Genomic DNA, 22,408 nt, shown 5'->3' with positions numbered 1-22,408 from the left:
GATCTTCTGTGAGCACCACATGGGCAGATGTTCTTCTCACTGTACTGAAGCATAAAAAATACTTCTCAACAGTACACACGACAAAGTCAAATGGGCTGTGTTCCAGATATGCAATTCATCTTGCTTCATATCCTCTGTTTCAGCTAAGCAATTTTTCAAACAATCCAAGTGCAATAAGCGAACATTTGGCCTTTTGTTGATGCCTTTTATAGGCAAAGGAAAAAGAATGGCAGGCTAATAATGATTTCTACTTTAGTCCAACAGAGCATATTCAATTTTGTGGTCTTACTACTGACCCCTTTTATTGTAACTATGTGATTAATATATGTGATGTTCGGGCAGTTTATAGGTTGTGCATCTAACCCAGATTACTGCCCCTCATAATAGTTAGTTGGCTATTTGTTCAACCTTTACATCAGTCTTATATCATAGCCATTCTGCTGTGGAGGTTTAGACAACTACAAACACAGTTTGCTTCCATTTGATCAAAGAGGCCATCTGTTATGTTTACACATTCACTGTTGGCTTTATGACCTTCAACACAAGAAGACTCATGTTGTATTGCTTCAACACTTAAGTAAAGACCATTGCCATTGACTCAACTGCTGAAAGTAGGATAAAAGAACAGTAAAGTACTTCCATTAGTAATCACAGTATTTGACATGTCATGATTAACTATTTGGTACTTGTTTCTTTAATAGAATGCAGCTGATGTTTTGCTTCTGCTACGTGTAAACTGCTTTCATAAACTGCTTTCTAACATCAATTGCTTTTGCAGATGTCGGTGGGTTTTTTGAGGCTGGGACCTGGATACGCTACAACTTCCTGTCTTCTATTGACATTCCTAAGGACTTCAAGAGTGCACCACAGCCAGCAAACCCCAACCTTACCTTGACCAAAGAGGATCTGGTTTTCAGTTTCAGCACGACAAACACGCCCAGTATTCTCCTGTATATTAGCACCTACTCCCCGGATTATATGGCCGTGATTCTGAAACACAATGGTAAGATGGTGACATCCTATTTTATAACTCTGCTTATAATTTTAAATGTGTGCTTCATGTGTAATTTGAGATTTGAAAATGCTTTCAATATCTTGGTGTTTGTTAATTCTATTTTAAATTTGAATAGCTATGGCTAACAATCTCACACACTTGATGCAGATTGTGTGAGATCTTCATCAAGTGCAAGTAATAGCATATTTACACTAAACAGGTGGCCCTCACTAAGCGGTTTCTTGGGTTAGAACTTCCAAATTAAGCCATTGAGAAATTCAAACAGGTCGCTCTATTCTTCAACGTAGAGTGCACACTGTTCCTATGTATAGCTCAATTCATATGCCTAAATTCAATGAGCTTTAACATAGGTGACAAAAAGCTAAGCTTGGGTATCTTAAAATATGCACAGCAGTAATAGTGAAGAATGACCAGTAAAAACAGCAAATAATCTTCCTGTCGCTAATTCAGAAAGAATCACAGGATGTGGCTACTTTCAGCCACAGACACTTTCCTCTCTGTACCTCAACATCAAGCACTGAATATTTGAACATATTTTCTCATGTTCAGCTTCCAAGTTTTGTATTCCAGGGCAAATGGAAACAGAGAGAGGAATCTTCATTGGCAGCAGAGTCTTTCTTGTTGGTTACAGAGCTAGCAAGAGGCCCACACTGCATCTTCTGCCAGTCAGGCCACTAAAGATGAATTTCAGGCCTCATAGAATTATAGAGGGGTTAGAGCACAGAAGGCATCATTCAGCTTGTCACAATGTATCTACTCTCTGCCAACACAGCAAAACAGTTTTCATTCCCTGCCTTTTCCTCATCGTTATGCATTTTTTAATCTCTCTTCAGTTAATTATTCTTTCCTCTTTGAAAAGGTCTGATTAGCTCCTCGACCACCATATTTCTCTGACAGTGTGTTTAAAATTCGAACCACTTATTATGTAAGCAAGACTTTTCCCATGTTGCTGTTGCTTCTTTTGCCTGTATCCTTAAGCCAACATCCTCTGGTTCTTGACCTTTCTGCCAATGACAGCAGTTTCACCCTGTCTGTTCTGGTCAGGTATGATATGATTTTCAGATCAGGAGCAACTTGCTGCATTTTTAATGTATCTCCACTGGGCAACAATGAGTCCTGTTAAAGAGGACACTTTATTAACCGCAAATCTCACCTAATAAAAATGCATCTTCATATCTTACCATGCAGGTCTGGTGAAAAGGTTGTAGTTATGTCCAGCAGAAGGGTATTGGATCCTGGGTTAGTGAGTGCAGTGCCCAAGGGTGGGTTTGGTCGGGTCCCGGCAGCACAGGACAGATGCCGCATTCTATAGGGAGAGAGCTTGTATCAGGTCCCAGACAGAGGGGGTTATATGGGGTCCTGAGCAGAGGTGGGGGTTGTCAGATCCCAGCCAGAAAGGAATGCATTGGGTCCAGTAGCAGGTGGTCCCAAGTGGAGGTTTGTCAGGTTCAGTGACAGGAAGGGGGTTGTGGATTGTTCCCAGAGGAGAGATTAGTGTTGAGGCCAGTGGCAGGAGTCGAGGATTGAGGAGTGCTGGGTGTAATGGTGAGGTGAGCGTTATCAAGTGAATGTTTGGGGATGTTGAGGTTTATATGAGAAGGGTTTTTGGTAAGTTGAGAGTCAGTTTAATACTTAAACAGGAGTGACACGAGTCATCTAATGTTTCTGACTGACTATTTAGTTAACTGCAACAGAACCTTCCAAAATCTCTGAATTAAATGGAAATATCTGGGTGATCCCAGCTGCAGAAGATTTGCTCATCATAATATTCAATTTCCCAGGCAATTCCCTCAGTATCTGCTCTGACATGGGTTCTGCACGGTCCTGATGTGCAACTCCCAGCTATGCTGCACAAATATGCTGCACATTGGAAATTCCAGACCATTATTTCTAGAAGTTTCCCTACCACCAAAGTAAAACAGACTGGTCTTTATAGAATCACAGACACCCTACAATACAGTTAGAGGCCATTCAGCCCATTGGGTCTGTACCGACCACCCAAAGAGTATCCCACCTCAACCCCTGTGCCCGTAACCCCACATTTACCATGAGTAATTCTCCTTAGTTTACAGCACCCTAGACACTATGGGATGATCTAGCATGGCCAATCCACATGACATGTAGATCTTTGGACTGTGGGAGGAAACAAGAGCATCCAGCAGAAAACATATGCAAAACATAGGAGAACGTGAAAACTCCACACAGGCAGTCACCCAAGGTTGGAATCGAACCCAGGTCCCTGGCATTGTGAGTCAGCAATGTTAGCCACGCCTCCATGCCATGCAATTGCTGGCCTGATTCTTACAACCTTTTTTTTTGAACAATGACATAATCTTTGAAGTCCTCCAGCTCTCTGACACCACCCCAAACCCAGGGAAGACTGAAAGATTATGCCTATACCTATTATTTCCACTCTGACTTCCTTCAGTATCCTTGGATACATCTGATCTGGCCCAGATGTCTTGTCGGCTCTAACTAACAACAGCTTATCCAATATCTTCCTATTAATTTTGAACATTGTAGTGACTGAATTTCTTCCCTGTCACCATAGCTTGGGAAGCATCTGCTTCTTTGGTAAAGGTGGATGCACAATATTAATTTGATACTTGAGCCATGCCTCTGTCTGTGGTTTCCTAACATTCAACTAACCCTGTATCCATACCATCACTATCCATTTGTTCCATGGACTTCCACTTTGCTGACAAAGCAGTTGTGTGACACTTTATCAAACACCTTTGGAAGTCCACGTACACCACATCATCTGCAATAGCTTCACCAATTGTCTTTGTTACTTCATTAAAAAAATTTAAAAGATCGTTTCACTTGAAATTGTGAATATGAGAAGTCCGTGGTTCAGCTGTGATCTGTTTTCCATAATGACACAGAGGAGGATTTCACCTTGTGCCCATAATGGGTGGCAGAATTGATGTGGATGAAATAACTCCAGAGGGTAGCATCCCATTACCAAATCATCCTTTATTTACACATGAACAGTGCTTGACTATCGTACTGCCTCCTAAAGAGTTAGGCCTCAGAATATCAGTATCAGGCCCCCTGATTGGACGAGATTAGCAATCCAATCAGAAAACTCATATTCTAAGATGGCCAGCTTGTTACAGTCACTGCAGTGGATACATCTTCAATCACTTGTATCGAGTGTAAATGACTAAACCTAGTTCCATCGAGGTAGGCACTAGTTAGCTAATCATACATTCCAGTTCCTTTCAGCAAAACATTTTGTGATCACAGTTGTAAATTTTTACAGAAGTTCTGCTGTTGTAGTTCCTAATTTTTTTTTGATTCATTGTTTTGACTAAAGTCCAAACTGTGTACAAAATCAATTCACTCTCCAGCCAGACTTAAAAACTGTTTTGAAAGAAATTGCCATGTTTACAGAACTACTTAAAAGTTCATTTTTAATTTCAGACACACAGAACAACCCACAATTTTCTAACTGAAAAAAGAAATCCAAGTTTATTGCAGCTAATATTAAAATGATAGATTCGTGTTCCACAATTTACATCATATTATACAGGGCATAAAGTATAAACTATGCACATTGTTATAATAAGTAGTGTGATACATAAGTGGCACAAACAGAATGATATCCTGAGTATATTCCTTTTGCAGTTAGTTGCAAAATATTTTTTGAAATTTGCTTTCAGCCATTTGCTAATAAATTTCCAGTGAGATGCTTTCAGGCAGGATTAGGTAAGAAAACAGAGGCAGATAGATTAATAAATATTTATGCAGAATAGATTAATCATGAAAAATAAAACACATAAGGAGAAAGATCTAGAACCGGAAATGAGAGGAGAGAAAACTGAAACCAGAGAGAGCAGTATTAATAATATCATGTGTAAATTAAGAAGTCTAATTTGCTAGTTTTAAAAGTATAAACTACTATTATTATAATATTGGTCAGCATAGACAAGTTGGACTGAAGGGTCTATTTCTGTGCTGTACATCTCTATGATTCTATTACTCTAAGTCTGTCATTGTCCCAATGCTATGTAAGACTGTATAGTTTCTGTATAGTTTCACAGAGATTTACATGGATTCAAGCAGTTTTTGAGCAAAATAAAATTTAATTCTGCAAAAACAAATGTACCCCGCACACTCACACCAACATACGTACCCTCTCACACATACCCTGTCACACTCACACACACACTTAACCAAGCTTACACACACACACACTCTTTAACGTGCACTCATACCCACACACACACTCACATGCACACTCAATCTGTCGCTCCTTCCTGCACGCATATATAAGCTTATGGGGTGCATTTGTTTTTGTACTTTGCAAATTTTGACATGTTCAACTTGTTCTTCACATTTAGAAAGGTATGATTTTTCTGCTTGTGGACTAAACATTTTTTGATCTTGATATCGTAGTTGACGACTTTCTTGAGTTATTTGTTCTGTCAAACAAGGTACCTACTTTGAGTCTATGTGTAACTGACAGGGTGGTTTACTCTCTTTCCTTTCACTTTCGAAAAACATCAATTATAAGAGCAATTTATATAGAATTATGGATGTTATGAATCCATTCTGAAGGCATTTAATTCTAAATTGGATTTTTGTCAATTCACTGACAAGTGGTTTTGCCATATGTTTATTTAATTATCCAAACCAGTGAAAGCCCACATATACTTTTATGATTCATTTCCCCAAACTACTTACTTGTGTAAAGCTTGTTACATTTGTGTTTAATGGAAAATAGTTTGCAATACAGGCAATTCTACAATATAATTAGATGTGAAGATTTGCAAGTTTCCAAATTCTGAAGTTTCTTATTAAGTCATTTTTAAAAGGAGTATGCATCTTCTGTTGCCATTTGCACATTCCTTTTAGTATCAAATAATTGCTAGTATTGGGTACTTTTATCATCAGGAAGTACAGCACTGGCATAATCTGAGCACATAGTGTAGTGTAAATTATGTAGCAACAGTTTGTGAAAAGAGATTTAACTTGTTAAAAATTGCTACGTGTCACTGAATAGACTAAAATGAGTGCCTCTTTCTGAAAAGAATTCACACCACGAATATCTCTCAAATATCTGAAATAGTTTCTCCAAAAATTAGTTTTCTTCCTGCTTCTTTTAAAACTGCCATCTTATGCAAGGATGTACCATTCAATGGACACTCAACATACACAGGAACCATACCTCAGTGTAAGCCTGTGTGCTGAATACAATAAAACTAGTGTCATGAAATTTGTTGCAGCTAAATCCACATCCGCATTAAACCCAACCCTGCCTCGAATGTGGTATATCTATCTAGAAGCATTTTTCAGTGAGGCTCACTGAATAGCATATGAGATTGGAAGCCTTGTTTGGCTATTCCCTTCCCTCATCTAAGATGCTGAGATTAATTGTAATGCCATTTCACAGTGGCTCAGTGGTTAGCATGGCTGACTCACAGCACCAGTGTACCAGGTTCAATTCCAGCTTTGGGTGACTGTCTGTGTGGAGTTTGCACATTCTCCCAGTGTCTGCGAGGGTCTCCTCCAGGTGCTCCGGTTTCCTCCCACAGTCAAAAGATGTGCAGATCAGGTGAATTGGCCATGCTAAATTGCCCCATAGTGTTAATTCAATTAGAGGGAAATGGGTCTGGGTGGGTTACTCTTCGGAGGGTCGGTGTGGACTGGTTGGGCCAAAGGGCCTGTTTGCACACTGTAGGGAATCTAATCTAATCTTCAAATTAGTACAGACCAGCAAACCTGGTGTATTTCTGATCTAACTCTGTACTATACTGAACAATGAAGCTATTAATACAGTGATTAGGATGCTCCTTTGAATCCACTTTGTGCAATTGCTCCTGCCCAGGCAGAACGTCTTGGTCAGATTTCTTTTGTGAACCTATGTCTGATGCCAGGCTTCAAAGATTAAAGAGAGAAATAATAAGATTCAAAGATTGCACTTGAGCCTGTTCATTTTCTGAAACCTGCAGCCTAATATTTGGGAGATAGATCAGACTATATTAGAAAGCTGTTGTGTCATCCCTCAGATCTGGCTTTAATTTCAGGTTCCACTGATGGGATAGGAAATGGATGTGATGCCCTTATTGGTTACAAGCATCCTAAGTGAAGAAAGATTTGAACAGTTATGAGCACAAAAGGTGTCAACAGTAGATTTATAAGCCTAATGAAAACAATGCAGTGAGTGTTGAAACATGCTTTTAACTAAGTAAACTGCAAGCTGGCCTTTCAGAGTGTATATCCAAAAGAACATCTACAAGGCACAAGTCAGGAGTGAGATGGAATAGTCTCCACTTGCCTGGATGGCTGCAGCTCCAACAACACTCAAGACGCTTGACACTATCCACGACAAAGCAACCCGCTTGATTGGCACCACATCTACAAATGTTCAATTCCTCCACCACCAGCACTCAGTAGCAGCAATGTGGACTATTTACAAGATGCACTGCAGAAATTCGCCAAAGATCCTTAAACAGCATCTTCCAAACCCACAACTACTTCCATCTAGAAGGACAAGGGCAGCAGGTACTTGGGAATACCACCACCTGCAGTTCCCAACCAAGCCATTCACCATCCTGGCTTGGAAATATACCGCCATTCCTTCACAGTCAAATTCCTGGAATTCCCTCCCTACCGGCATTGTGGGTCAACCCACAGCAAGTGGACTGCAGCTATTCAAGATGGCAGCTCACACCACCTTCTCAAGGGCAAACAGGGATGGGCTATCAATGCTGGGCAGCCAGCGACACCCAAGTCCCACAAATGAATTTAAACAAAACATTGACTGGATTAAGCACTACCACGTCCAAGCACAAAGCTCTGGAGTGTCCTTGGATCCAATTAACTGGCTTGCATCATTTTAATTTTTTGGGCATTTGGTATGAGGCGAAGTAGATTTCTATTAATCTATAGATGGAAGTCCCACCTCACTGAGATGCAGACCAATTCAAAGCCAGCAGCTCTGTGTCATAACAGGATCAGTGGTCAATGCCATTACTATAAGAGACCCAGTAGAAAGAAAATCCATGGATGACCCCAAAAGTAGGTATATCTGGAATCTCACTGGGGCTGACCATTTATGCCCTGATGAGGTTTTGGGGGTCATGTTGGGCAAAGTTGGGGAGAGGGTATGATGGTAGGTGGTGTCAGTATGGAGAGCAAAATCTATGGGACAAGGGGACCTCAATTGGCACTGGAGTGTGGAAAGGAGTTAGCAACTAGCAATCTGCAATGTTAAATCTGCTGGGCTACACAATGGATATAGGGACCTCCTTGACTTATTCAAAGAATTGAAGGAGGAATGAACCCCATAAATGGGCACTAATTGCAGCACACCCAACCCCTCTGCCAACTGCCTGTCAAATCATAGTGGGGACGGCTGGCAGTTGGCAGCACACGGCTGATGGCAAGGTGCCTGGATTTACAGGCTCGCCCATGTGTATTCCTATTCATAAATGACCCATAAAATTCAGCCCAGAGAAATGTTTAAGTTTAAGAAATGACTATAAAGCATAGAAAGTTTGATAGATCCACCTTGCACACCCATGTTCTCACCAGACCCTGAGATCTGTGAAGTAGAAAATTTATAAAAGTGGCCAACATTTTCTTTAAACATTCTCGACACCAAAAGTATGAAATCTGGTCATGCTGAGCACATAATGTGTGCACATTCTAGTTATAACCTTATTTTGAGTTACACTCAACTTGTGAAGTAAAGATTGTCGTAGTAAGTATAGGGATGACAACATAAGAAATAGGAACAGGAGTAGGCCACTCAACCCATTGAGCAAACCCCACCATTTCACACAATCATAGAAGATCAAGAATCAAGTTATTTAAGGAAGGAAACTGCCATCCTTACCTGGTCCTTACATGTGACTCCAGACCCACAAAAATGTGGATGACTTTTAACTGCCCTCAGGGACATAGGGACTGGCTAAGCCAGCAAAACCCTCATCCTTTGGATGCTTTTTTTACTCTTGTTTTCTCCCTCCTTTTTGAAACAGCAGAGTTATATTTTCTATCCTCCAACCTGCTTGAACTGTTCCAGAATCTATAGAATTTTGGAAGATGACAACCAACTATTTCATTGACACCTCCTGAACAAGGTGTGAGTGGGTAAAAGCATCACTCTTCGTTGGATTTAAAATTATCCTTAATTATTTTTGTTAACAATGATTTGGCCACTTTTCTTGTTGTGAGTATTCTCCTGAAAGAAACATTTGCAATGGATGTAAATTTCTTGAATGCCAACCATTGTCTATCCACAGCCATGCCTTTTAATGAAGTAGTTCAATGCAGTCAACTCAACACTCATACTTCATGATTTATTTTGTTTAGATTTAATATGAAGAAGTTGGGGCATACAGTTGATTCTAATATTACACAGTAGTTTCGTTCTCATGCGATCTTGCATTATAAGAAAATCACGCAATAGCTGCACCATTTAAACTAATGGGTCCAGAATCGCATTCTCACCAATGCATGAAAGAAAGGTTCACATTCTATAAAAAACTGTCTAAATTCTTCAATCACGTTAAAGCCAATTCACATTGAAGAAACACATGTTATAGCAGAACCAACTGTACTTATGTGTTAAATTGGTTAAAAGATGTTTCTATGATTGTCATAGTCATTATTCTTCCTTCTCCCCATGTTCATGTTGACAATATTCTTGCCTGACAACATATACACTTTCTCACTCATAGTTCCCAACAGAAATCTTCTCGACTGTTATCACAGTTCACACTTCTACCCTTATCTTCACAGTTTATATTAATATTTTCCATCCTTTTCAGTTGATACCACAATTCTTAAATTTCCTTCTAGTTACTGGAGCTCTCCCTCCATCCATAATTTGTAATCAGCCACTTCTAATGTTTTCTGCTGGAACACTTCTCCACCTAATCCTTCCATCTCATCAACTTCATGTCAATACTTCCTTCACCTACAGCTCTTCACAATGGAATTCTTTATCTCTCTCCCTTCAGGTGGCCTTCTTCTACCCTTTCATTCACACAAACAAATTTTTCTGGGCACTGCAGGCTCCTATGTAATGATGCTGCTTATTTTCCCCTATTCATTTGTATATTTTCAGATTTGAAATGATAGGATTTCCTGGGAACTAAAATTGAAGTGAGTGGATGTCACTGTTAGCACTAATGGGAGAATCAACAATCATTGTGTAAACTCACAGCTGGTTAACCACAATTTAGTCTCATCTATTTGTTGATCCTCTGAGACAGAAGCCAGAAGGCAGTTTCTTTTACAGGCAAAGAAATAATAAGCTATTGACCAATCTGTCATTTGAGGAAAGTGCATGTTTTTAAAGGGCCTCTGGGTTCTTTAGCTGTGAATGTTCTGATTCACTTAAGTTATAAAGGAACTGAGGTAAGGAAAGACTTTGCAAATGCTAACTGTTTCAATGTTGAATTTGCTTTGCAGTTTTTAAATATGTGAGACAGGAAATGACTTATTGAGCCTAAGGATATTGAAGTGTCTTGCTGTTGGAAAGCAAAATCTGACAGAAAAAAGCATAAGCCTGTTAGGGAGGCTAAGGAACTTAATAATCGGAAAATTGGGTTGTGTTGAACTTACAACATAGAAACATGCCATTTGACTCACTTGTCCATTACCAATGTTTGTATTTTTTAAAAATGAATTCATTCATGGGATGTGGGCATCACTGACTGGCCAACACTTATTGCCCATCCCTAATGCCCTTCAGCAGGTCATTGGAACTCGCTTGTTGACCTGCTGCACTCCATTTACAGTCTATTTAGGGAACTCCTTCAGAGATGTCCTGGAGCTATGGTGACTGACCTCCCACTACCCCAGTCATCCTCCTTTCTGCCAGGTATGTCTGAGTGGAAAGTTTCCCTGATCCCCACTGACTGCAGTTTTGCTAGGTCCCCTTGATGCCAAACTGAGAGAAATGCAACCTTGATGTCGAGGGCAGTCACTGTCACCTCACTGCTGAAGTTCAGGTTTTTGTCCGTGTTTGAATTAAGGGTGTGATGATATCAGAATCTCTGTGGCCCTGGTGGAATCCAAAATAAGCATTGGTGAGCTGGTTATTGCAAAGCAATTGCTGCTTAATAGTGCTGTCAAAAGCACTTTCCATTATTTTATTGCTGATTGAGAGTAGACAGGGTGGAATTTGGCTATGTTCAATTTATTCTGCTTCTTGTGTACAAGACCGACCTAGGCAATTTTCCACATTGTCAGATAGATGCCAATATTGTAACATTGGACCAGAAGTCTTCAGTACTGTTGCTGGAATGCTGTCAAGGCCCATAGCCTTTGTAGTATCCAGTACCTTCAACCATTTCTTACATTATGAGGCGTGTGACTAAAGATTTACATCTATGATATTAGGGACCTTTGGAGGAGGCCAAGATGGATCATCCACTCAACATTTCTGGCTGAAGATTGGTGCAAATGCTTCAGCCTATCTTTGGCACTGAAGCACTGATACCCTGCACAAAGGTACCCTGCACACTTCGTGACATTTGTCCTGGACATGGCAGACAGGAGGAGATCAGTGCCTCATTGATGCACCAGGAGTTGGATGGGGCTAAGGACGAGCAGTGATGAGCATAACACAAGACCGTGTCAGCCTTGTCTTAGATTCGCCATCTAGACGACAGTCTAGAAGAATGCTGAGTACTGTAAGAAGTGGGTTAAGGCAATCACCACTTCACTGGTTTATGGGAGGGTGACAATAGCCTAGTAGTATTATTGCTGAACTGTTAATCTGGAGAGCTGGGTAATGTTCTGGGGACCCTGGTTTAAAACTCACCACAGCAGATGGTGGAATTGGAATTAAGAATCAAATAATGACTATGAATCCAATGTTGGTTGTCAGGAAAAATCTATTAAGGAAACTGCCATCCTTACCCGTCAAGATTAGAGGAAAATCAACGTTTCAGGCAAAAGCCCTTCATCAGTACCCACCTCTGCCTACCATCCTTACCTGGTCTGGCCTACATGTGACTCCAGACCCATAGCAAGATGATTGACAATTAGTGATGTGCAATAAATGCTGGCCTCGCAAGCAACACCTTCATCCCATGATAGAATAAAGAGAAGTGTCACTATCTTTTCTCCAAAACATCACACTCATCTCTCCTACTGTACCTTTCTTCCACCAAGGCTCATGCTCCAATATTCTCACCAGTTCCTGCAACATCTTCCCTCAATCACTGGCACCCATCCTTAACCCAATACAACTAACGCCACATGCCATCTGCATTGCCTACTCAATTCCTTGGGACACCTCCCCACCCACCTGGAAAGTAACGGCTGTGCCATTCACTTTCATCTCCCATGTTACCAGCCTCTTTCTCATTCACGAAGAAAAGAAAATCCTTTGATAGGGCGGAAAGACTCAAGATAGGTAGTAGCCTGCTTAAAATTTGACTCTTCATCACTTTCATGGAGAGTTCCTGAAGCTGACTGTATCCAAGTTATTGGCGGTTTCCCTTGACTTGCTGTGCTGGAGTTCCCTAAACAAAGCCCGACCCCCTGCCTTGACTGAGACTGGTACCCCATAAGATGGTAAGCTGCCTTCCTTTGTGCCTGTGCTAAAGGGCAAGGCAAGGTAGAAATAATATGACCACTTTGGCTAAGGGGCAAAGTACTCAAATGCAAGCTAATGCAAGATAGGGATGCTGTGAGCATGAACTTAGGTTAGGTTCAGAGTGAGTAAGCTATATGACAGTGAATGAAGAAGTCAGAGATGCAGTCTGGTCTAGTCCATGAGTTGGCTGTGTGTTGCTGAGTGCACAGTGCCCTTGCTGCAGCTTTACAATGAGAGCCACAGCCCAAGGTATAGCAATGAAGTGCAGCGATATCATGTAAGTAGACTGAAGATGTATCGTGAGGGTTCTTAGAGGCTGGCACATATCAGATGCCAACATCCAAGGGCATATGTTGCATGTGGCTGGTGTCCATGAGCGTGTCCTGAAATGTTGGTGCCTAGTGTCCAACATGGAAATAGTTCAGATTGAGTTGTGAGCTGAATTCCTCTGATACCCGCTTTAATTTCCATGTTAAGATTTCTTGACATCTAGCTTGTTTGGTAAGATGGGAAGGTGAATATTAAAGGGATGAGTTACACTTTTACTAAGATGTTTAGCAAGCATTTTCCCCTCAAATTCTAACTTCCTGCTGCCCCTAACAACATACTCGCCACACCACTTATCAAGCTCATAAATAATGATCTGAGATGCCCCCGACATTGAGAAAGGGCTCACCAAACTTCTAGGTGTATTCTGACATCAGTCCAAACATAACCCAAGTCATTCAGACCCCTATAAGATTCTGCTTGCTTGTTTAATGATGATGCCCAGATAAAAAGTGACATCCAGGCATGATGGACACTGGTACAATCAGAACTGGAGACCACTGCTGCAGCCATAAATGTTCTTGAGGAAGAGGCATCAACAGAAGCTGGAGAAAGGGAAGTCTTAAGTCATGCAGAGGCGGACTGACACAGCCTGGCTAGGGACGTGAAGGACATGGGTGGGAGGGATTGGAATTGGCAGGAGGCATGGAATCCCACGTGGGGGCTTCCTATTAGCAAATTGGGCCCATAATTGAGAATCTTTAAATGAGTATTATTGGGTATTTAAGAAGCTCACTTAGCCCAGCCACACCCACCACCTGCTTGTCAATATTCACTTACAAATAAACATGTAATTAAACTGGAGCACTTTATTGAAATATTTCAGTAAATAAAATTAACATAAATATCTTTTGATTAGTTAATAATTTCAATAGTTTTTAATACTGATTACTGATAGTATTATTAGATAAATTGTTTTGGAGGAATTACCAAGTTATTCAGTGTGTCAGGATTGACTTGACATGCTGATGGATCCTGGACTAATGTATGTAACCATAGATATTGATATAACGCATGTCATTTTTATATTGACAAACAGGAGTTGAATGAATATACTTATTGCTCCCATTTTGCTACTAAAAATTGCGTAAGTCAAAAAAGCCTTCCTTAAGGGAAAGCTAATGCACAGTTTTTCAAAATTGGAGACATCAGATTTCCCTTCGCAGCTGTCATAAATTTTAGAAAGACACAAATGAACAATGCGTAAGCCAAAATACGATGACTAGCAACCTCTCGGCTCTACAGGCATTTTACTACTGATTAATTTTGCAGTACATCCTTCATAACCCCTGAAAGTAATTGGAAACAGGATATGGGGTTATATAGAATATGAATTGTTATGTGAATTGTGCATGATTTGGATGAAAGATTGTACCTTCAGTCCACAAATAAGTATTCCCTACACAATGGGCAGCAAATAAAAACAAGGTGTACATTCCACACACAAGCCAGGTTTTGTAAAATTTAAAATGAAAATTGCAGAATCTAAGTTATTGTTATTATTTTTATTCTTTAATTCATTCAAAGAATATTCCTGGTTAATTGCAACCTGTTTATCCAGTGTTAATCCATTCCAGTCTGCACCACGTCCAAATCAGGACAGAGGACACAGGTCAGCATGGACATAGTGGGCCAAAGGGCCTGTTTCTAAGCTGTACAACTTTGAGATCAGGCCAGAAATATGGTGCTGCCTTTGAACCATCAAGGGTACCCACCTGCACTTATAGAAACATAGAAACATAGAAAATAGGTACCCTTCGAGCCTGCACCACCATTCAATATGATCATGGCTGATCATGCAATCTCAGTATCCCATTCCGACTTTTACTCCATGCCTGTTGATCCCTTTAGCCTCAAGGGCCACATCTAGTTCCCTCTTGAATATATCTAATGCACGGGTCCCAAAAGCTTTCTTTGGTAGAGAATTCCACAGGTTCACAACCCTGAGTGAAGAAATTCTTCCTCACCTCAGTCCTGAATGGCTTTCTCCCTATTCTTCGACTATGACCTTCTTCTTGCATCTAGCCAGTTCAGTCCCACCAAGATTTTATATATTTCTATGAGACTCCCCTCCCCCCCCCCATTCTTCTAAATTCCAGCAAGTACAAGTCCAGTCGATCCATTCTTTTTCATATGTCAGTCCAGCCATTCTGGTAATCAGTCTGGTGAACCCTCGCTGGACTCCCTCAATAGCAAGTATGTCCTTCCTCAGACTAGGAGATTAAAACTGCAATCAATGCTCAAGGTGTGGCTTCACCAAGGCCCTGTGTAACCGCACCAAGCCATCTTTTCTCCGATACTCAAATCCTCTCGCTATGAAGGCCAGCATGCCATTAGCTTTCCTCACCGCCTGCTGCAACTGCATGCCAATCTTCAATGACTGTTCCACTGTGACACCCAGTTCTTGTTGTACCTCACCTTTTCCTAAACTGCCACTATTCAGATAATAATCTGTCTTCCTGTTTTTGCCACCAAAGTGATAACTTCACATTTATCCACATTATATTGCATTTGCCAAGTATTTGCCCACTAGCACACAGCTAGCTTATCCAAGTGACTTGCAGCATCTTAGCATCTAATAGCCCATAAGCTACTGATCTTGCTGTTGGCTGTTCCATGGAGGAATTGCCACTCAAACATCATGGCCCATCTGTTGTGGTCATTTTAAAAATGGAAAACAAACAGAAGGAGTTTTCTCCCTTATTATCTGTCCACCTTTGATTAGTAGCTCCCGCTGTCGGGCAGTGGGTCTACCAATTTGTCAGTCCTGGTGGGTCTTCCATTGGTCCTTCAACCTCAGAAGCTTACCCAACAAACATAATTGGATAGGGCTTGCCCCTACTCTTTTAAAAATAGTGGTGGACAAATCTGGAACAACACCATTTGGATTTGGGTATCGGCATTGGTCCCCATGCTCAGTTCCCATATTGTAATGAAAACTCAGGCCATTGAATCATCAGGAGACTTCTGACCACTTTGTGTCCAGTTGTTAAGAGGCTGCAGTGCAAATTACATTAACTGTTCTATAACTTTATTGAAATATTGATACATTGACAGAAAATTATTGCCAAAACTTTTAAATGATAAAGCCAGTGATTGCAATCTTTCAAAGTACAGTTTTTATTTAATATTGAGAAGTCCTTCTGATTTTTACAGGAAGCCTTCAGATTCGGTACAACTTAGGAGGCACAAAAGAGCCTTTCAGAATTGACTTGAACCATCGAAATCTAGCTAATGGACAACCACATAGTGTCAACATCAGTAGACATGGGAAGGAGCTACATCTCCAGGTAAATATTGTTCTTGTGGCAATAAGATGCTTGATCAGGTGAACTTGTATCTCTATATGGTTGTTCTTTCACCTCAATTCAAGATGAGAGATGTCGTTATTCAGAAAGATCAAGATATTCTTGTACACAGATCACCCCTATTGTTTTAGTCAGCCACAGCCCTTTGTCATTTGAATGTCAAAGTAACATATTACAATTAAAATATTAATGGATTTAATTTAACTTTCGCCATGACCAACAATGAATCACAATAGAAAAAAATTTTGTCTACTTCAGAGATAAGATAGATATTTAATTCACACAAGTGACTCTCAGAAACCAATTTTGATATTTTTAATCTTTTAAAATATATCTTTTAAAATATAACTTTAAAGAACTAAGGGGCAACATTTTCACGCAGTGGGTGGTACGTGTGTAGAATGAGCTGCCAGAGGAAGTGGTGGAGGTGAGTACAATTGCAACATTTAAAAGGCATCTGGATGGGTGTGTGAATAGGAAGGGTTTGGAGGGATATGGGCCAGGTGCTGGCAGATGGGACTAGATAGGGTTGAAATATCTGGTCGGCATGGATGAGTTGGACCGAAGAGTCTGTTTCCGTGCTGTATATCTCTACGGCTCTATTTATAACAGTGCCATGCCAATATGTGGCCTGCTGTTCTTCCTTTCCACAAAGAAAAAGAATGGGATTCTATTACATTTTTTAAACTTTTTTTGGGAAGCAAGCCATAAAATGTATTCACACATTCTTGCATTCCTACTTGAATTTCTATACACAGTTATCTAATATTGTGAAAACTTTTCTCTGTTGTATTCCTTTTATATTAAACTCTCCCAGTTTTGTTTTGTCTTTTGGGGATGCATTAAATCAGCATGCAAAGTTTAAAGAATAGTGACTTTATTCGGCAGGGACATATCAATTATTTAATTCAGTTAGTATTTGAAATAAGTTGAGAATTCAAGCTGGCTCCTAAAGCAGGGTCAATTTCACCAGGCTACAGTCTGTGTCAAAGCTCTTAGTATGTAAATTGTTCTGATTGCTCTGGTGGGGGTCCTGCAGAGCCGTAAACCCTTTCACAGTTTCTTCCACTACTCACAAGTTTGATAATTCCCTCATCTCCTGAGTGAACCTTCTCTGAAATGCTTCCTTAAGCAAGGAGACTGAAATTACACAAATATTCCAGGTACAGTCTGTCACTTTGGTGATAAAAATGGATGACTGACTTCCAAATTCCAACATCCATCACTTTATTTTAATAACCGGGAGCTTCATAGCATAAATGCTATTTTTAAAAAAGGGAGGGAAAAAACTGACTTAAGATGGCCACAGCAATCAATTGAGCACACCATTTGGCCAAGCAAAGAAATCTGGGTGGAAAAAATGAAATTGTCTGGAACTGAAATTAACATTTTTATCCAGGTTTGCTGAAAACTAGCCCAACCAGTCAGGGGTGAAGATACACTTATATCCTGTTTTGATTTAGACATGTAGAAACAGAATATAATAAACATTTCCAGTAACAAACATAAAGCATACATGTATGATAAGTTTCATGTACTGAGATAAAATACATCGCCTACAATTATCACACTTAGAAACAAACGTCTATTGAACATAATGAAATGCACAGACCAGCTGTATATTTCAGGGAGCTACTTTTCATAGAATAGAAATTAACAATTTGTGACTGAAACAAGCTGGAGAAAGCTGTCTCTGTTAGTCTCTCACAAAAAAAAGGTATTCAGTGACAAATCTGAGTGAAAAGAAACATTAGAACATTGAGAACTCAAGGGACAACTAGATTTTATAGCATGGGGGAGGTGCAATTGAGAACAGTCAAAGTCCATAGTGAAAAAATTGTACATTCTAAGCTTCCTTTAGTGATCTTGAGTTACAGGGTGTCATGGCCAAAGTGGAGACAGCCTTTTTTAAACTACCGCCAGTCTTTTCCAAATTTGTCACATTTTGCCTTCAAAACTGAATTACCTAGTTGATAAAATGCAAATGCAACTCAGATGTGGTTTGTCACAATTATATTTACCATTGTTGCACTCTTTTCTGCATACAACATTAAACTGTTCCCTCTTTCAATTTTGAATTTGTGTTTTCAATAATTGAAAAATCCAAATAACTACCACCATGTTTATTTCTTAGAACAAATTCCGATGTCCAGAGATACTGGAAACTAAACAGCAAAGGCAGTCAGCTGTGAAGGTTCACTGCTAGGTCAGACCGCTGTGCAGTTTTACTTGTCCTCTCATGTGGTATCTGCTCTATCTCTCTTTTCCTTCTTTATTAAAGTAATATTGTTTTGATCTCTTTTTATCCAAAGTTGCAAAACAATGCATCAGCTTGTAAAACAGTAACTACTGCTCCAAACATTTGAGGAAATCAACTCCTACACTGAAAATACCTCAAAAAAAGAGCAGCTCCTACAGGCACAATTTTTTTCCCATCCTCCATCTTGGATTACCCAGAATCCTGGATAAATGAATAGGAAGGGTTTAAGGGGATACGGGCCAAATACTAGCAAATGGGACTAGATTAATTTGGGGATATCTGGTCAGCATGGACGATTTGGACCGAAGGGTCTGTTTCCATGCTGTACAACTTTGTGACTCTATGTTCCTCCCTTTTCACACTCACACTTTAGGAATAGAATTGCTGACAAAATCACTCTCTTTCCTCATTTTTATCTCTGAAACCCTGCTTTCAGCTGTAGGGTAAAAAACAGTGAGAAATAGTCCTGTCCCTAATACATTTTTGTTGTCACAGCTCTTTTTATTTTTACATTGTACCTTTGGCATCAAACTCAACATGCAGGACAAAACCTAATTGCAACTATCCATAAACATTTGTCAGTGTCTGAGGAGATGTAAATAGTGTTGAACATGTGCAATCATCGTCTAACTTATGACCTTATGGTAAAGGATACATCATTAATGAAGGAGTTGAGGTTTGGGACAAGGGCACTCTTAAGCTGAAGAAAGACAAATATTTATGAACATGCAAATATATAAACTTATTACACCATTCAATATTAACATGGCTATTCAGTTTGTGTCTTGAATTCTCATCTCACCCTGATAATTTTTGATTCCCCTGCCGAACAAGAATCTATCTATTTTTGCCTTAGTCATATTCAATAATCCCACGTCCACTATCTGCTGAGAATTCCAACACCTCAAAATCCAAAATAAATTTTAATCATCACTATCCTAAAAGAGTGACCCTTCATTTTAAAGGTGTCCCCGGGTTCTGGACTCACCCAGATGAAGACACATTCTTTCATGTCCACCTTCTCATGACCATTCAGGATCTTATACCTTTCAATGAAGTCAATCCTTATTCTTCTAAACTCTGGTGGACATTTGTGTCAGTTTGCCCCAGCATGGTGGCAATGTTTATGTTATCTCCTGTAGTGCATGAAATCAAAAATGAATATTGTGGCATCGAAGATTCCAACAAATATTTATTAAAACTAGCTATTAGGAAGATAAGAAATAGGTACAAAGGTATCCTGTTTGGCCTCTCTAGCCTGCTCCACTGTTCAATAGGATCATGCCAGATCCGACACTCCTTATGCCCATTTTCCTGCCCTTCCTCCATAACCCTGCATTCCCTCAAGAAATTATTTATGTCAGCCTTAAATACACACAAGGACTCTGTCCTGATTGCTCTCTGTGGCAAGGAGTTCCAAAGGTTCACAGTCCTCAGAGAAGGAATTCCTCCTCATCCCAGATTTAAATTAATACCCTTTTATTCTGAGACCAAGCTCTTTGGACCTAGATTCTTCCATAGAATCATAGAGATGTACAGCACAGAAGCAGATCCTTCAGCCCAACTCGTCCATGTTGACCAGGTATCCTAAATTAATCTAGTCCCATTTGCCAGCACTTGGCCCATAACCCTCTAAACCCTTCCTATTCATATACCCATTCAGATGCCTTTTAAATATTATAAATGTACTAGCCTCCACCACTTCCTCTGGTAGCTCATTCCATACACACACCACCCTCTGTATGAAAACATTGCCCCTTAGGTCCCTTTTAAATCTTTCCCCTCTCACCTTAAACATATGCCCTCTGGCTCTGGACTCACCACCCCATGGAAAAGACCTTGTCTATTTGCCCTATCTCTGCCCCTCATGATTTTATAAATCTTTATAAAGTCACCCCTCAGTCTCTGATGCTTTAGGGAAAACAGCCCCAGCCTATTCAACTTCTCCCAATAGCTCAATCCCTTCAACCTTGGCAACATCCTTGTAAATTCTGCAACATTCATGAAGGAAAAATTCCTCTCAGCACTGAAGTCCCACCTTCATATTGAGATAAATCTCCATCATGTTGTGTGGCACTATTACTGTGCTAAATGGGACAGATTTTGAACAGGTCTAGCAAGTCAAGTCTGGGCATCCATGAGGCTCTGTGGGCCATAAAAGCAGCAAAAATATATTCCAGCACAATCTGCAACCTCATGGTCTGGTAATGCTCCTACTCAGCCATTACCATCAAGCCAGGGGATCAATGCTCATTGCAGCACCAGGCATACCTGAAAATGAGGTGTCAATGTGAAGAAGCTACCAGAAAGGATTCCTGCATGCCAAAGAGCATAAACAGAAAGTGATAGACAGAACTAAGAAAACCCACAGCCAATGGATCAGATCTAAGCTCTGCAGTCCTGCTAGTGGATAATTAAACAATTCACTGGAGGATAAGGATCTACAAATAGCCTATTCTCAATGATGAAAGAGCCCAGCACTTTGGGACAAAAGATAAGGCTGAAGCACTTGCAGCAACTTCAGCCAGTAGTGCCAGGTGGATTATCCATCATGCCCTCCTCCAGTGGTCCCCAGCAATACCCCCAGTTTTTAGCCAATTCAATTCACTGCTCATGATATGAAAAATGGTTGGAGACACTGGATACTGCAAAGGTTATGGGCCCTGACAACATTCTGCCCATAATACAGAAGACTTGTGTTCCAGAACTTGGCGTTACCCAGCCAAGCTGTTCTAGTCCAATTACAAAACTGGTATCTACCTGACTGAGTGATTCCAATTCATCCAATTACTGTCCCATCAGTCAGGCAGAACAGTGGCTCAGTGCTTAGCACTGCTGCCTCACAACACAAGGACTGGGTTCAATTCCACCCATGGGTGACTGCTTGTATGGAATTGGCACATTCTCCCTATGTCTGCATGGGTTTCCTCCGGGTGGTCTGCTTTCCTCCCACAGTCCAAAGATGTGCAGGTTAGGTGGATTGGCCATGCTAAGTGGCTTATAATGTCCATGGATGTGCAGGTTAGTTGGATTAGCCACGTGAAATGCAGGGTTACAGGAATAGGGTAAGAAGGTAGGTCTGGGTAGGATACTCTTTGGAGGATCAGTGTGGATTCTATCAGCCAAGTGGCCTGCTTCCACACTCTAGGAATTCCATAATTCTATGATCAGTCTATTCTTAATCATCAGTAAGGTAATGGAAGGTGTTCTCAAACAATACCATCAAGCAGCACCTGCTCAGCAATAATCTGCTCAGTGATGCCCAATTTGGATACCCCCAGGGCCACTCAGCTTCTGGCCTCATTACAACCTTGATTCAAACATGAACAAAGAGCTGAATTCCAGAGGCAAAGTGAAAGCAACAGCCCTTGACATCAAGGCTACATTCAACTCAGTGTGGCCTCAAGGAGCCCTACCAAAACTAGAATCTATGGATGTTGAGGGCAAAGTTTCTATCTTTGGAGTCATACCTGGCACATAAGAAGATGGTTGTGGTTATTGGAGGTCAGTCATCTCAGCTCCAAAACATCTCTGTCCTCAGCTCAACCATCTTCAACTGCTTCATCAATGACCTTCCCTCCATTGTACGGTCAGAAATGGAGATGTTTGCAGATGATGGTGTAGTATTCAGCACCATTCGTGATGTCTCATATATTGAAACAGTCCACGTTCAAATGTAACAAAATCTAGATAATATCCAGGTTTGGGCTAACAAGGGGCAAGTAACATTTGTGCCACACAAATGCCAAATAAGAGACAATCTAACCACTGTCCCTTGATATTTAATGGCGTTACCATCACTGAATCCTCCACTATTAACATCCTGGAAGTAACCATTGATCAGAAACTCAACTGGACTCACTGCATAAACACAGTGTCTACAAGAACAGGTCAGAGGCTAGAAATATTACAACAAATAACTCACCTCTTGA

The 22,408-nt window shown here is 40.4% G+C and overlaps 1 protein-coding gene across 1 annotated transcript in view; it reads left to right on the top strand.

Moving 5' to 3' along the window:
• Positions 1 to 22,408, top strand: part of LOC122550254 (contactin-associated protein-like 2) — a 2,045,475-nt gene that overhangs the window by 1,879,011 nt on the left and 144,056 nt on the right. The window contains exons 19-20 of the mRNA XM_087987230.1: positions 779 to 1,003; positions 16,065 to 16,198. Of these exons, the coding sequence (XP_087843356.1) occupies positions 779 to 1,003; positions 16,065 to 16,198 (359 nt within the window). The remainder of the gene's footprint in view (positions 1 to 778; positions 1,004 to 16,064; positions 16,199 to 22,408) is intronic.

This window comes from Chiloscyllium plagiosum, unplaced genomic scaffold, assembly GCF_037043375.1.
Source record: "Chiloscyllium plagiosum isolate Xiang-an unplaced genomic scaffold, Cpla_swu_hap1 HiC_scaffold_5, whole genome shotgun sequence".
In the NCBI taxonomy this organism is placed as follows: Eukaryota; Metazoa; Chordata; class Chondrichthyes; order Orectolobiformes; family Hemiscylliidae; genus Chiloscyllium; species Chiloscyllium plagiosum.
The sequence above is the reverse complement of the archived record's forward strand: the minus strand, read 5'-3'. Positions and strand labels throughout refer to the sequence as shown.